The sequence below is a fragment of the Tachysurus fulvidraco genome, chromosome 22 (assembly GCF_022655615.1).
Source record: "Tachysurus fulvidraco isolate hzauxx_2018 chromosome 22, HZAU_PFXX_2.0, whole genome shotgun sequence".
In the NCBI taxonomy this organism is placed as follows: domain Eukaryota; kingdom Metazoa; phylum Chordata; class Actinopteri; order Siluriformes; family Bagridae; genus Tachysurus; species Tachysurus fulvidraco.
The window spans coordinates 15,264,856-15,282,333 of NC_062539.1; the positions used below are offsets into that span (position 1 = coordinate 15,264,856).

Consider the following 17,478-nt stretch of genomic DNA (forward strand, 5'->3'; position numbering starts at 1 on the left):
GACACTTTTAATCCATATGTACCACGCTTGCTATTATATCAGTATTAAACATTATACAAGTTTACAGTTGAGGATTGGGAGACATATGACCTCACGTCCTATCTGAACAGGATAGTGAATAAGGTGGGAGGTTCTGAGATCGAAATCACCCAGCAATCGGATGTGACCGACTCGCAGTGGACAAAGCTGTTGATGATCGCTACAGATCCAAGTGCACAGAGATGCATCAAGAGCACTGTTGTCTTGCAGAGAGTCAATGTACCTGCTGTCAGAGTTTGAGAAGACATCATGGAAGATTTGAGTATGATTCATGTAGGGAGCAACAGAAAGAGGACAGCCACTTTCCACGGATGCAAGAATATCCGAGTGTGTGTTGTTACACAGGTAAGGTATGAAAATAATCTATAGACATGTTTCAAGTAAAGGATACAAATGGTGTCCAAATCATAAACCTATTCATTTTTCATTCACTTTTCTCATAGTTTTATATTTAATTTGATTTAATTATAGATTTTGACACTATAGTTTTGGTGTATGATCTATTTATTGTTGATCCTGTTGTTTATGGTATATTTATAGCATTCTCAGTGAACACATGTTTTATGTTTTGTCTTGTTTTTCATTTCTATTCAATTCTAAATTTCATGATTTGCTCTGCACACCATCACGAGCGGAAAACAAGCAGTGCAGTGCCATACACGATCTCAGCATGGTCGCTGGCACACACAGGATTACATCATCCTGCAACCAAGCAGCCCTCTGTCCTCTTCATCCTCCATCATCTATTAATTGTTACTTCTTAGATGCATCTTAACCTAGAACACTTTTATTTATCATTTACAAAATTAATTGAGCACAATATATGATATAATAAAGTCAAATAAATTTTTAAATGCACAGTTTACAGAATGTCATTTTTTTTCAAGTATCCAGAAACCATTGCAGAAATGTGTATCATGACAATTCATGGAAACATCACTGTAGAACTTGTAAATATGGAGTTTACATCATTTGTACTTTTTTCAAATATATAAGAGCTTAAAGCAAGAGAGACAATTTTGAATATTCAAATCAGTTGCTTCCAAAGATTAGAATTTATGTAAATGCTGGTTAATTTTTTTTGTCAGTCAAAAAAACCATTTCACTACACGTACAATATTCAATATACTTTAAAATCAGCTAGCTTCAGCTCACATGAACATAGTTGGAATTCATTAATTTTCCTCGTGTATGTTTTCCTCCAGGAGGCAGCGAGCTCCCTCATGCATACCTTCAGAACAAGACTGACTCCTGCTTGAGTGATTCTGAAAGTGATCTTGGAGAAATGTGCCACCAGCCGGATGTCCATGACCTCCACAATGTCCAGATGGATCCATGTTTCCAGACCTGTGATGGTAGAGAACACAACCCTGAAGTTTCTCATCCTCAAACCAGTGGAAGAATGAATGAAGAGCCAGAACCGAGCAAAGACAATTTATGTCAATGCAGGGCCATTCATTCAAGATGGAGTAGCGACCAGTGGCCAGCTTTACCTCCTCCGTGTTGTAATGGTGTGTTTCAGTCTCAATAAATCATAAAAAAAATATAGAGATTTCAAACTCATTTCTAACAATAAAGAGATAAACAGACGCATGCACTGATATAACCACAATATTGTATTTAAACATAACTTCCTCTCTAAGTGGTACAGTACCTGAGCCACAGTTTAGAAAGTTCAGAAAGAAACTTTATACAAAGTTGTTGTACAATTATGCAGTAAAATGCGTTGTGTTGAATATTACTGATTATTAATCTTTGCTCACACTTTATGTACATTACTGATCTGTCATATATTCTGTATTCGTATTTAATACTCGTACTGTCTGTATTGTCTCACATTGTCTGTATTGTCTCGTTTAGTCTGTTTTGTCTTGTATAGTCCAAGCTAAATGTATAGTGTTATTTATGTCTGTACTTTTGAGTCACCAAAAGCTGGAACAAAATTCCTTGTGTGTGTCACAATTCTGATTCTGATTCTGATTCTAACATTCCTACCTTTTTGTTTGATGGTAAATCTTTCTTTGCTGTTTAGTGAGAAACTCATTGGTGATTGGAGTTGAAGTGGATGTTCTAGAAGAGGTGGTTTATGAGGACACGGAAATACTTCAAACACAAACCATGTGAGTCGATGAATTCAGTTTTCAAATCTATCTATCTATTTAAATCTAAAAGATTGACGAATCTTTCAGATTTTCATGAGTTTTTTGAGCCATTTTGAAGAAAAATCGCAGAACTGAAAAGCACCACTGCAGCTGAAGTGGGCCTATTTCTGCAATGAACCATTAATTGTAAAGATTTTTACAAGAATGAACAAAACATCACCGTCTTGATGCTCGAATTCTGCTCGTGTTTATGTTCACGTTGCAGGTTTGACGGATGTCTGGAGGATCATATGATGAACTCCACCTCGTGTCATTGTGACCAGTTGTTTTTCATGTGACTGGATCAAACATTATTATTATTATTATTATTATTATTATTATTATTATTATTATTATTATTATTATTATTATTATTTCTTAAATTATTCTCCATTATCATATTACCACATAATGTTATTACTAATTGCAAGTTTATTCTTTATATTTCCATTATCATTTTTTTAATACAACTGAGCAATTGAGGGTTAAGGGCCTTGCACAAGGGCTCAACAGTGGCAGCTTGATGGACCTGGAATCGAACTCACAACCTTCCGATTGGTAGCTCAACATCTTAAACACTAGTATATCACACAACCTTTTAGTTATTTTCATCTGTGTATGTCTTTAGTTAAACATGCTATATGCAGAGTTAATAACAGGGATATAACCATTAAGGTTTCTTCTTGCTTCATATTTAGCAGTATTATAAAAAGAGGCTGATATTACATCTGAAGCGTTAATTGATGTCATATAGCTTTGGGCATATCATATCATAAAAATGTAAAATTATTTCGTCTGAGATTTTAGCTTATCAGGCTATTTTAATAACAAATGCATGTTTTGTATAGTAAATATACTGTACCTCAGAAATTAGAATTATTTTGTTAGTTTATGTAAAACACTTAAATTACACTAAATTCCCTTGAAATTCCCACTTTAATTCCCAAGAAAAACACTTTAATTCCCTTGTAATACTTCATTGATTTGAAGTTTGATTAGATTCTGTTTCATTTTATAATTTTGGCCAAAAACTGTGCTGTAACTGAATATGTGACAAAAAGGCTTCCTCTAATACTAGCTTTGGACAGCTCTGACATCAATATCAAAGGCTAGTCATTGCTGTCAGTAATAACAGTGTAATATCAGCCATGTGGAGTCTTTTCCTGGTTATTTAGTAACATCTACGGTAACAGTCCTTATTTCTCATGCTTCTGTCTTGTTTCTGCTGATTTTCCTTCAACTTTATCCACTGGAAAAACAAATATTTGCTAGCTAGCTTTAGCCTGCTAGCTCTGTGTTCTTGAGTTTCTTATGACTTTAACAACTTGATACTATGATTTATATTCTGCCTCATTATGAGTAAAAGTGTCTTCTGAATAAAGAAATATAATAGAAATATATTCTAGATTATACTGTGGTTGTATAAAAAGGTTCATTTGGGCAGCTTTGAATTTATATTATATGCTAATGCATGCTAACTGTAATTACAGTGTAATATTAGCCATGTGGAGTCTTTTCCTAAAGCAATTAAAATGTGGTTTCTTAATCTAATTATAAGGTTATAATATATTAGATGATGTGGTAGATGTTTGTGTTACTAATTAGGAGTAATTATCACGTGTAATGTTTGAAATATTGACGTGAAATCTTTTTGGGTGAGTGGTTACTCGTTTCCATGACAACGGACCATACCATTTAAAAAAAAGGAGGTATATCGTTTAGATAAAACAAAACAATACAAGACTAAGATGGATCAGGTGTTAAGAAGAAAACAGACAGTATCGTGACACGATTGCAAATAAAAAGCACCTAGATGTTTATTTATAATGAAAAGCTAAAGTGCGACCGAGTGCTGCATGACAGGAAGCAGTGGGCGAGGCCATGTGAACACAGGAAGACGGAGAAGCAGTGTTTGTGAATCCTCTCTAGCAATATCGACATTGTGGTATGGATAAAACCGCCGTTGTAAAAGTCGGAGCGGTGGCTAGTGCGAGTGTGTGTGCCCTTTTTGGAGGAGTCGTCCTCGCTCAATATATTGTAGCAAAGAAGAAAAGAGCTGGCAAGAAAACGAAGATCATCGAAATGGTGAGCTTCCGTTCGTATGTAACGCGCATGCGCGTTTAGAATCGGCTGTATCCCAAACGCCTCCTTAGGCACTACATAAGTGCACTAAACAGGACTGTAATAAATAGGGCATACGCCGTTTGTAGTGCACTTCATTCAAATCCGGAATGCTTATTGGTTTTCGGCCGCAGATCCGCTTTAGAGGTCATGGCTAAGCGTGTAGTAGCCGGTGCAGCTACCTAGCTTAGCTGTCTTAGCATTCTGCTAGCTTCAGCACTACAGTTTAATTAGATATTCAGATAAAATAATAAAACATGAAATAATACTAGGAATGTAACTATAACAACATAAAAAAAATCATGTTTTCTATTCTATGGCTGGTCATTGTATTGTAAAGATTGTATTCTTTTCACTGAACTTTTACGTCTCTTAAACCAATCACTGACTATGTCCAGCAATCTTCTCACGTCAGTGATCAAACGGGCGTCAAATGACGTCGCGTCTTAATGACGCCAATGAAGCTAATTAAACATGTGCTGGCCACGTGGTTGAGATTTACAATCAGATAAAGTCACGTGGATTGAGTCTCAAAGTACACAAATTTAAACTAATTTACTGTCATGTGCCAATTTCACTGATAAGATGCCTTCAACCAATCAGTGCCAGGGTTTGTGTTGGGTTTCATGCGTTTCACCGAACCCTGAGGACATTTTGAATCTTCACCTTTGATTTGTCTCCTGGAAAATATTTTCAGTACATAGATAATAAATCAGTGATGATAAACTCCAGTCTTGTGTAATTGTGTCCAAAAGTCCAGTATACCTACCTGCTGATGAAACCTATGAAATAGACTGTAGAGGATTAAATTTATTTACGATTTGATCCATCAAAAGCTGGCGATTAATTTTCTGCAACGGCAAACGAGTAGTTCTGCAAGCAAAATCACAGGTTTTGTACTTGGTGTACAAGTACAGGCAGGAGTACAAGTTCTTGTGAATGAATTGTTCCTACCGTGTATTAGGATGAGTTTTGTTAATATAAATCCGTGACGTTTCTATTTTAACCGGAATAACGAACATTATGTCTAATGTCCTATGTCTAACTACACGACAAACTTAGAAAAGACAAAAAGATGACAAATTTGTGAAAGAGAACAATACCTGCTCAGTGTGTAGACACACACTGCACACCTGACCCTAGGAAAAGTCTTTATTAAAACGGCCACATGCTGTATTTATGTCGTTGCGGTTGATCCTGACACAAAAATGCAAATAATTAGAAGGTTGAGCCAGGGTTTGGAAAGTACAGTGTGAAATCTGAGATTATGAAGAGCCTAGATTGATTGTTAACCACGTGTAAAGCATAAACAGTGTGAAACGTCAAACAAAATAACCCAGGATTATTGTTAACCTGGGGTTTACAATAACTTTAATTCAGTCTGAGTTATAAAACGTCTTTATAAGCAGAAAATCTGTGTGTTGCTTTACACAGTATAAAGACTTTTCCCCCACATTTGCAGATTCAGTCAAATACTTATAGAAGCTTTACTGATTTGGTTTGAGAAATCTGACATTCCTTTTCCAAAAATCCTGTTTCTCACTATCCTTATCATCAGAGATTTCCTGGATCGATATGTAGACGGTAGCTGATCTGGCCTTGAGAGGTATTGGGACACAGTGAAAAGAAGGGTTTAAAAAAAAAAAAAAAAAAAAGCATGATAATGAACGGCATGTCTCCGCATCAGCACTGTGGGATTCTCCCCGAAAACGAGGTCAGAGAGTGCAAGCCGTGTTGGAAGCGGGAGCAGCTGTTGCGTGCTTTAGCTTGTTTTCCTTCGCTTGCCAACTGTAAATAGGTTTCAGAGAGAGGAGAGAGAGGATTGTTCTGAATCTTGTGTGTTCATTGTTTTACATTAACAAAGTAGATACTTTATAAGAAAATCAAATGTACAGTACATTAAGAGCGTTCTTAAGGATCGGATTAAGTGAGGGGTTAAATATATAAAGACATTGAACTTTGACCTTTTGGCTTTCCAGCAGAAAGTGACAGAGACAGCTGATGAGCTTCTCTGTGAAGTCCTCACTGCTGACAAAGACAGGATAATGGCATTGAAAAATACAGGACCTGATATGAGCTTTTGTGGCTGTTTCCTGACTAGGTGTGTTCTGGTAGATCTTCATATTCTGATATTTTAGCTTCGATCAGCATTTTTCAAGCAAGCCCTCAGGCACTTTAACAGCAAGCTGCAGCAATTACAGTGACGTGCTACAGATAAAACCTCACATCCACAAGCTACATGGTATCAGGAACACTGAGAAACTGGTTCAGGTGCGTTGGGGTGTGTTGTTTTGAGGGGCCGCTGAAATATCAAATATGTCAGTAAGCAGTTAAGCAAATGTGGCATGTCGTTATGGGAAAAGAATCAACAACCGGGTGGTGTCATGAAGCTAGACACTTCTCTACTGAAATTCAGTATTTTTCATAAGACAGCATGAAGCCTGAAGCCTTGTACTTCTCTTATACCTCAATACTTTGGCAGGAGTTCCTTTTTATTTTTTTATGAAAAATACGAGTATATAGTTTTTACGAGAAGAAAAAACCATTCCAGCAGCTCAAAACTCCTCTGTTCTTAGCAACAGCTTCAACTCTGACTGATACAAAGCACCGACACTGGAGACTCCTTCCATAAATTTTACACAAACGTTATCGGTGCGTTAAGACCGACCTGTGATTTGCCTTGCAACTGGAACAGCTGTTATAGAAAATTAATCATCACCTTCTGATAGAGAATCTGTAATTTACAGTTATTTTATTTTCTTCAAGGTTTCTCTCTCGTTTCGTCGTGTCACCTCCGGTTCGTTCGTTTCCTTTAAACTAATAAGTTTTTTTTTTCACTATAAAATGTTATATCCGGATTTCTATAAAGCTGCTTTCTGACAATGCATCTTGTTTAAAGTGTTTTAACAGCTGAATCACTCAATAAATTATTAAGGAAATAAATGAAATAAAATAAATCAAAATCCATGATGGAACGTGTTCATATTTCGTATTTCAGTGTCAGTCTGTTTGTCCAGTGTCACCCAAATTAGGATGAACCTTTGGTTCCTCTCAAGGTTTCTTTCTCATATCATCTCAGGGATTTGTTCACCACCGTCACCTCCGGCTCACTCGTTATTTATAAATGTTAGAGATTAATAGTAGCTTAATTTTAAACTTTGAACTTTATTCTGTCTATATTTATGTAATGCTGCTTTGAGACAATGTGAATTGTTAAATAAATTGAATTGAATTCAATTAAATATGGAGCCACTCAGTGCAGCGACAACCAATGGGAATGAAGACAGCAGAACTCACGTGATCCATGACAAAGTGCGCACACTGCTTCTCCTTCATCTCATTATGATCACTGATGTGTGTGTGTGTGTGTGTGTGTGTGTGTGTGTGTGTGTGTGTGTGTGTGTGTGTGTGTGTGTGTGTGTGTGTGTATACACACCTCTTAGTTTTATACTAACCCTAACCCAGGTTTATTGGCCAAGTGTGTTCACATGCACAAGGAATTTGGCTGTTGGTGACACTCAAAAGTACAGACATAAATAACACTATACTATACATTTAGCTTGGACTATACAAGACAAGACAAAACAGACCATACGAGACAAAACAGACTATACAAGACAAGACAAAACAGACCATACGAGACAAAACAGACTATACAAGACAAGACAAAACAGACCATACGAGACAAAACAGACTATACGAAACAAGACAAAAACAGACAAGATAAGACAAAACAGACTATAAGAGAAGATAAAACAGACTATACGAGACAAGACAAAACAGACTATACGAGACAATACAGACAATGTGAGACAATACAGTCAGTACGAGTATTAAATATGAATACAGAGGTGTTAGAGTGCATGGTCGTGCAAATAAAAGTATTGTGCTACAGGAGCGATAAAGAGTTTAGAACTTTTGTACAATATACAGCAGCAGTAGCGTGTGTAACATATACGGATGATGTGATGACTGACAGTTCTGATAATGCAGTACTTAGATATGAAGCAGGGAATATAATTATGGTGAGTTGTTAATCAGAATGATTGAGGAAATAAACTGTTCCTGTGTCTGGCAGTTTTGATAAACAGAGTTCTGTAGCGCCTGCCGGAAGGGAGGAGCTGAAGGAGGTTGTGTCCAGGGTGCGAAGGATCAGCAGTGATGTTTCCTGCCTGGTTTCTGGTTCTCGTATCACACAGGACATATTTAATGACTGCAGTGTAGAACAGCATCAACCTAGAAAGCACATCCTCTTTTCCCCCCTTTCACCGGTCCCTTAATCCTCAACTGTTCAGTTGTAGAAATGAGTTAAATGTAAGTCGCTCTGTTAAAAAACGTCCGGCAAATGCCGTAAATCTAAATACTGTATGAACGTAGCTTAACAGTCGATGTTCAGTCTTCGGGATGATCAAACAACTGTAACGTGACCTTCTAGCCTATACAGGCTGGGATGCTTACACTGAACTTTAAAGATAAAGCTGTTGAGCACGTGACCCAAAAAAGTTCCAATACTTGATGACTTTGGACCTAAACGTCTAACAAGCGGATACACAACACAAGACACAGGGAGCATTTTTGACCTGATAACAAACCTAATCACAAAAAGTATTTAGGTCGTGGACTACTTTCTACTTCCCTAATCATGTAGACTGATTATCAGGATCGCTGAGAGACTGAGATCGGAAACAAGTTGGGTAAGATCTCCAGGAGAAGCTTCTCAGAGAGCCCTGTTCTTTAGTGGTTAATATACCATGTGCAGAAATACCGTTTTTACTCCTCTTAAACTTACATGTGACTTTCTGGAAGTCTGGAATTTTAAAGGTGCTCATTTCCAGACCAGTAAAATGACCATTCTCAGGTTTTTCATCTTTATTTGCCATACTTTCGATATGCCTCCTCCTCAATGCCTGTTCCCTTCAGTGTTTACCTTCTAGTCCTAATTATTGACAATTTTCCGAACATGTAAAAAACCTAGAAAATAAACGAGCTAGTCGGCTAGTCCATAAAAATCTACACGAGTTTAATCATGTATGTAAAAGATATTAATTAACAACAGTACACCTTTTAATTCTGCACTGTGTGTGTGTGTGTGTGTGTGTGTGTGTGTGAGAGAGAGAGAGAGTGTGTGAAAGAGGGGCCGCTCAGAAGGGGTGGGGCTTATCTGTTATCTGTGTATGGGACATGCCCTCTGTGTGGCTGAGCTATATAAACTGTCAGCTGACGGAGGGAATTTTCTTTCCTTGTTTTTCGCAAAGTTGCACCGACCAGGAGAGGTAAGCAGACAGACAAGAAACTCAAATTTTATTCTCATTTGCATAGATTTAAACAGGCAAAACCTTTGTAGAACGTCATACATTTGTACCTGATAGCACCTGAATCATGACTATGTGTTTAGATTAGTAGCATAACGAAAGGAAATGTGTTAAAGACTCATGTTTGTGATAATTGTGTTCAGTACATGACATATGTCATGTCAGTGCGTCTCTTTTGCAAAGCAAATTTCAGCAGATCAAGAAGCTTTTTAGAAGTGCAGGAGTGTGTTTTAACACGTATTTACTTTTTATTAGTATTAACGATCATGCAATCGTAATGCGTTAAAGTTTTTATTTATATTATAAAGTGATGTACTTTTACTGTTCTCTACTGGAGTCTATAAAATACTTGCATAATGTAGTCGAGTGTTGTGACTGTTTTGACACAGATACATAAACACACACACACACACACACACACACGTCAGACATACCCTGTAATTTGCAGTCTTAAAAATATACCATCTCTCCTTACCGAGGATGTTTGTGGTTATTTTTTCATCGCCGCCCAGAATAGGTGTGCTCGTGGAACGAGGATCAGATTTAATATACAGTTTAAAAGCTCTACAGAAAAATTACAAACGTCATAAACATTTTCCCTGCAATCTCTTTAGCCGTAGATTATATTTTATTACGCATCAACAAAGTGTAATGACTTACTTCTTTAACCGTACTGAACCTTTCAGCTCCTCAGCATGCTGCTCCTCTGCTCTGACTGTCACACTCATATACACAAACATGGGCCGTGTGTGTGTGTGGGTGTGCGTGTATGTGTGTGTGTGTGTGTGTGTGTGTGTCTTTTCCTCCTCCCTGCCTTTATAAATCCCTCCTCCTTTATATCAAATGTCTTATCCAATTTTAGAGTGATGTTACTGCACCATGACAGAAGAGGGTTGAAAGAGCCAAAATTGAATAATAAATGAAAATTTGAAAATGGAAAAATTATAAAATGAAACACTTCAAGACCTTGATTAAATGAATAAAATTATATGCAATATGTATATAATAAATGTAATCCATGTAAAATAAACATATTCATTTAAATAAAGGATTTTTCTTATACATTTAAAATATATATAACTTATAATGCTAAAACTAAACTTATACTGCTCTCCTTCAGCATCATACACCTTCACCAAACGTTCTGTATAAAAATAACAAACTATGGATCAGATCCTCTTAATAATGCTGGACATTTCATATTTCCTGTGAGTACTGGTACAGCATCATCACACCTCTGACTGTTAACCTGTGTCTCCACAGATGCCTGAGTTTGAGAAGAGCACGGTCCACATCAAGGACCCCGAGCGGGTGGAGCAGATCATTTGCGGTCTGATTCAAGGAGGCTCATCCAAACTACAGGTAGAGCTATCAGACACGAGAGTCAGATATTCATCACTCGGTTTGTTAGTTCAGACATGAGCTGCCTCATACTGCATAAACATTTACTACTGTACTATTACTACTCTACTATTACTACTCTACTACTACTGTATTATTACTACTCTACTATTACTACTCTACTACTACTGTATTATTACTACTCTACTATTACTACTCTACTACTACTGTATTATTACTACTCTACTATTACTACTCTACTACTACTGTATTATTACTACTCTACTGTTACTACTCTACTACTACTGTATTATTACTACTCTACTATTACTACTCTACTACTACTGTATTATTACTACTCTGCTACTACTGTATTATTACTACTCTACTATTACTTAACTATTACTACTGTACTATTACTACTCTACTACTACTGTATTATTACTACTCTACTACTGTACTATTACTACTCTACTATTACTGTACTATTACTACTCTACTACTAATCTATCACTACTGTACTATTACTACTCTACTACTACTTATCTATCACTACTGTACTATTACTACTCTACTACTTCTTATCTATCACTACTGTACTATTACTACTCTAATACTACTTAACTATTATTACTGTACTATTACTACTCTACTACTACTTAACTATTACTACTCTACTACTACAGTACTTAATTACTACTCTACTACTACAGTACTTAATTACTACTCTACTACTACTACAGTACTTAATTACTACTCTACTACTACTACAGTACTTAATTACTACTCTACTACTACAGTACTTAATTACTACTCTACTACCACAGTACTTAATTACTACTCTACTACTACTACAGTACTTAATTACTACTCTACTACTACAGTACTTAATTACTACTCTACTACTACAGTACTTAATTACTACTCTACTACTACAGTACTTAACTATTACTACCATGCTACTAAACTATACTACTTCTAAACTGTTACTACTGTACTACTGTACTATTAATACTCTAATATAACTGTACTATTACACTACTACTGTACATCTGTACTATTACTACTATACTTATCATACTAAGCTATACAACTCTACTACTAAACTGTTACTACTGTACAGTTACTACTCTAATACTACACTACTACTGTACATCTGTACTATTGCGAACATACTATACTACTATACTATTGCTGTTGTACAACTGTACTACTAATAACATACTTACAATACTAACATACTATACCTTCAATACTACTATACTATTACTACTATACAGCTAAGCTATACTACTCTACTACTCAGCTGTTACAACTGTATTATTACTATAATACTACTGTACTATTACTACTCTACTACTACTGTTTTATTACTACTCTAATACTACTGTACTATTACTACTCTAATGCTACTCTAATACCACACTACCACTGTACATTTGTACTCTTACGAACATACTATAGCTTCAATACTACTATAGTATTACTACCATACTATGAGATATACCTTTATTTGTCCCACAATGGGGAAATTTCTCTGTTACAGCAGCAAAGAAAAAGAAATGCAAATATATAAAAGAATAAAGACATAATATAGTATACAGTATATACACAACACAATGTATAAACATAAAGAAGAAAAAAAGAGTCCACGAGTAAGTAGTCACTAAACTATACTACTACTCTACTACTAAACTGTTACTATTGTACATCTGTACTAGTACTAACATACTATACTCACTATATTATTACTAATAAAATATTACTATTATATAACTACTATTATTATTGTATTACTAAACTATTACTAATATAATATTACACAACTGTACTATTACTAACATACGATTACTACGATTACTATGTTACTGCTATACTGGTACAATATTTCTGTACAATTGTGACTATTCTAGTGTACTATTACTACTATACTATTATGGCTACATTGTTACTACTATATTACTGCATTACAATGCTATTACTTCTGTACTACAGTGCTATTACTACTGTACTCTTTCTATACTAACTGTAATACTGTACTAGTAATACTGCCTATCTGTACAGTTTTGCTAGGTCTGGAGGTGAAAAATCCCACTGTTTAATCAAAAAAAAATTCTATATTAATACCCTTTCTTTTAGATCATCACAGACTTTGACATGACGTTGAGCAAATTTTCAATCAACGGAAAGCGATGCCCGACCTGCCACAGTAAGTCACATTTGCAACGCTTAGACACGATCGTAATCACTAAATAAATAACGAACGGCGTTAAATTCAGGATACCTTCGGTGCACCGATCAGCCTCTTTAATTTCCCACAGATATAATCGACAACTGCAATCTGGTCACTGAGGAATGTAGGCAAAAGGTGAGCACTCGGGCATGTCGAAACATACGTTTGTCTACTGCTGCAAATGTATGCAATGTGTTAATGCTGAACCTTCTTTTCTCCCAGCTGTATAAACTGAAGGACACGTACTATCCTATTGAGATCGACCCGAATCTGACCATGGAGGAGAAATACCCGTTTATGGTGGAATGGTGAGTGAAGCACATGTTAAACCTCGCTCTCAAATATTACATATTATATTTATGATTATTTTTAAATTCCTCTGTTTCTTTAGGTATTTTAAATCTCACACATTACTGGTAGAGCAGCGGTTACAGAAGAACAAACTCCCAGAGGTGGTGAGAGAATCAGATGTCTGTTTACGGTACGATCATCATCATCATCATCATCATCATCATGTCAAACTACTGAAATCTTGAATTACAGCACACTTTAAATATAGATATCAGTACAGAGACATCTACATGGCTGCTTACATATCAAACATTGTACATATATTACATATATATTTCCCTAATATTTGGATAGAATTATCATTATTCATTCATTCATTTTCTACCGCTTATCCGAACTTCTCGGGTCACGGGGAGCCTGTGCCTATCTCGGGCGTCATCTGGCATCGAGGCAGGATACACCCTGGACGCAGTGCCAACCCATCACAGGGCACACACACACTCTCATTCACTCACGCACTCTCACACTACGGACAATTTTCCAGAGATGCCAATCAACCTACCATGCATGTCTTTGGACCGGGGGAGGAAACTGGAGTACCCGGAGGAAACCCCGAGGCACGGGGAGAACATGAAAACTCCACACACAAGGCAGAGGCGGGAATCGAACCCCCAACCCTGGAGGTGTAAGGCGAACGTGCTAACCACTAAGCCACCATGCCCCCTATAGAATTATCAACCGTGTGTTATTGCAGAGCGAATAAGTAAAATAAAAAATCGTGCGTACTGAGCATTATTGTATGTATTTACATAGTAATAGATACTTTTAATAGTCCTTCAAAAGCTCTGAAGCTGTCGTTGCTGCATTATTACGACATCTTCGATTTTTCACTTAAAATGTTAGATGGGTCTTGTGTTAAGTACTTGTGTGTGTGTGTGTGTGTGTGTGTGTGTGTGTGTGTGTCACAGAGAGGGTTACGAGCACTTCTTTGACCGGCTAAATCAGCACAACGTTCCCGTGTTCATTTTCTCAGCGGGGCTTGGAGACGTGCTGGAGGAGATCATCAGACAGGCTGGAGTTTATCACCCCAACGTCAAAGTCGTCTCCAACTTCATGGACTTTGATGAGAACGTGGGTAGAAACCTGTTGAATATTATGTACTCACACTTTAGCTGAGAGGCTGTAGGGTTTTTGTATTCGTATTTAATGACGGTCATAAACTGGGACAGTTATGTCAGTGCCGTTTAATAGTTTAAACCTTTCCCAGGGGTCCACAAACTCTCCAGTCACTAGCTTTTAGAACTTTTAATCTAAGCTATAATGGACATTAGCTTCCTGTTCTCTATACATTCCCAATTACTTACTTTATATCATTTTATATAACAGAGACATATTTATAAAAGTCTATGAAACTCTGTGAAAGCATCTATTGAGAAACTTATTTAGAGCCTTTACTTAAACGTAACATCAACATTTGGCCAGTGCATTGGTTATTAGTTATGATAATATTAAAATATATTATTAAAAAATGAACTGAGTATATTGTGGGAAGAATGGAATGATTTTATCGTCTAAAGAAAGTTCTTCCGTTTAACAAATCAGAGCTGAAACTTCTAGTCTAAGTTACTGATGTAGTGTTGTTTTAAAAGCTGAGCATTAAAGGGGTGTTGGCATCCTGCAGGGCTTCCTGAAAGGATTTAAAGGCGAGCTGATTCACGTGTACAACAAGCATGACGGTGCACTGAGGAACACCGAATACTTCAAACAGCTGAAGGACAACAGCAACATCATCCTTCTGGGAGACTCCCTCGGAGACCTCAACATGGCCGACAGCGTCCCCAACGTGGAGAACCTCCTGAAGATCGGCTTCCTCAACGATAAGGTCTGCTTCCTCTAAAAAAGTGTTGGGTGTTGGAACGTAGAGCCATCTTCCTCTCGTGTCACGCTAATATTATCTCCCCTTCTTCTTCTCCTTCTTCTTTGCAGGTGGAGGAACGCTTGGAGAAATTCTTGGACTCTTATGATATAGTTCTAGTGAAGGATGAAACCCTTGAAGTGCCCAATTCCATTTTACAAAAGATCTTATAACTAGAAAGAGACTCTTGTTATTAATTACTAGTCACTGGGTTAAAACACGCACGCACAAAGCCATACGAACCCCTCATCATGATCTGTTCACATCCCATCACATCACTTCCCATCCCAGACCATGTACTCTTCCATTTGTGTGTCTGTTTGGGGTTTTGTCCCGCACTTTGTATTTTTTAAGAAAAACCAAACCAACTTCTGTATAGAAAGTGTGTATCTTAGCGAATATGTTTAATGTGTACATGAGTAGACTAATGTATTATTTTTGATATTGAGATATCATTTCGACTTCATGCGCAATAATAGCTGGGATGGAAGATGAGTGTTGGCATTTTTGTAGTTATACAGGCAGTAACTGCGGTGTACTACAGTAGTACTTGTACAGGTGTAACACTTTCTGTGTATTTTAGCACTCCAAATATCCATCCATCTATTTTCTGTACCACATATCGTACACAGGGTCATGAGGGACATGGTGTCTCTCCCAGGGGACTTGTGGGACACTCTGGAAAATGTCCCAAGCTATCACAGGGCACAACCTTACACACACACAATCTGAAACATTGGGAGAACACGAAACTCCATACGTATAAGAATATGTTGTAGCTTAGTGGTTAAGGTGTTGGACTACAGCTCAGAAGGCTGTGAGTTCAAATCCCAGGTCCACCAAGCTACCACTGCTGGGCCCCTAAGCAAGGCCTTTAATTCTCAATTGCACAGTCATGTAAAATGAGATAAAAATAAGTCACTCTGGACATGTTCCAGAGGTATGAGGCAAACCTTCTAATCAATACGCCCCAATGCCCCCTCTGCTCTAAAAATTGCATAGTGGGCGTGGCCTAACCCAGAAACACTGCCAGCATTGCATGTCAATTCCTGTTCGGACCGTTCCTCATCTCTCCAGCTCATAACTCATCCCAACTAAAGCTAAACAAAACTATTTTTATGCATGTTAAAGAACACAGGCTTTCTCAGTTCGTAGCGTTCTTTAAGATCCCGATGTACGCCGTCTCAAGTCTCGACCCTGTGCCCTGCGAACCCTTCCGACTAGCTTTCTATCACAAAAAAATAGGGCCTCATTTTATTATCTATATGTATTTATATCCATTTAGAACACATGATCTGTTCATTCTCTCTTCATCACTTAATTCCTTAGTACAGATCATAACAGGATGTTTACATAATATCATTCATGTTTCATGTATCATTCATTATTCACCTAAATGTACCGACTGTAGTACACTGTAGTTTCCTCCTGTATCCTTTTTTCTTATTTGTAGAATACATATATACAATTCTATATATTATACATTATACGTGCACACGGAGATCGAGTCCATCCCCGTCATCCGTCAGCAATACAATAGACCCTTAGACAAACATAACATGAATGTATTGTGTATTTTGATGACCTTCAACGTGTTCAGCTTCAGGTGCAGTTTGGAATGTGGGTCTGCTTTTGGTTTGTGAGCTTCACTACATCTATAAAGTGCAGTTCATGTAAAACCGCTAAGGTTATTAGACGCTTCAGCGTCTTTAGGTGGACCGTTTCCTCATCGAGCGCTCGTGAGGTGGATTCAGTTTGACTTGCACTAATGTTGTCATTAGTAACATTGTGTCCTTTAAGTTCTCGAACCCTTTCTGGTATGTGCTGCTGATTTGCATGTTGCCTTTCTTTGCTGTCGAAATGAAATGTTGAAAGAGAAGAGAAGAGAAGAGAAGAGAGGAACTGGTTTGTCCAGTCAATAAATGTAGGCAATAAAGAAAGACAACCAATTTTTATTAAAGGTTTGTTGGACTAAAGCTTATTAAATACGGAACAAGTTATTTCTTTGCTTTTTATATTGATGTACATCGGGGATTTGTCTTTTACAGTGACATGCAGTTAAATATATACAGCTATCTAGTACCT

General features: G+C 37.0%; 1 protein-coding gene across 3 annotated transcripts; it reads left to right on the top strand.

The window, feature by feature from the left end:
* Window positions 1-1,382: 1,382 nt before the first annotated feature.
* nt5c3a (5'-nucleotidase, cytosolic IIIA) lies at window positions 1,383-17,393 on the top strand. 3 transcript variants are annotated; one of them, XM_027142644.2, is made up of 10 exons: window positions 1,383-1,550; window positions 2,072-2,159; window positions 10,877-10,975; window positions 13,094-13,163; window positions 13,276-13,322; window positions 13,410-13,495; window positions 13,579-13,668; window positions 14,447-14,609; window positions 15,160-15,360; window positions 15,465-17,393. In XM_027142644.2, exons 3-10 carry the CDS (start codon window positions 10,877-10,879, stop codon window positions 15,564-15,566), a joined length of 858 nt encoding a protein of 285 aa, XP_026998445.1. In that variant the 5' UTR covers window positions 1,383-1,550; window positions 2,072-2,159; the 3' UTR covers window positions 15,567-17,393. The 3 variants fall into 3 exon arrangements, with proteins under 3 accessions (XP_026998445.1, XP_026998443.1, XP_026998444.1); XM_027142642.2 differs by lacking the exons at window positions 1,383-1,550; window positions 2,072-2,159 and adding an exon at window positions 4,038-4,265; XM_027142643.2 differs by lacking the exons at window positions 1,383-1,550; window positions 2,072-2,159 and adding an exon at window positions 9,512-9,574.
* The last annotated feature ends 85 nt before the right edge of the window (window positions 17,394-17,478 follow it).

Bases quoted from the DNA above. Each gene is read 5' to 3' on its own strand.
- nt5c3a (XM_027142642.2), top strand. From the start codon at position 4,128: ATGGATAAAACCGCCGTTGTAAAAGTCGGAGCGGTGGCTAGTGCGAGT. The intron at 4,266-10,876 runs GTGAGCTTCCGT...GTGTCTCCACAG, and splicing joins AAACGAAGATCATCGAAATG to ATGCCTGAGTTTGAGAAGAG. The intron at 15,361-15,464 runs GTCTGCTTCCTC...TCTTCTTTGCAG, and splicing joins TCGGCTTCCTCAACGATAAG to GTGGAGGAACGCTTGGAGAA.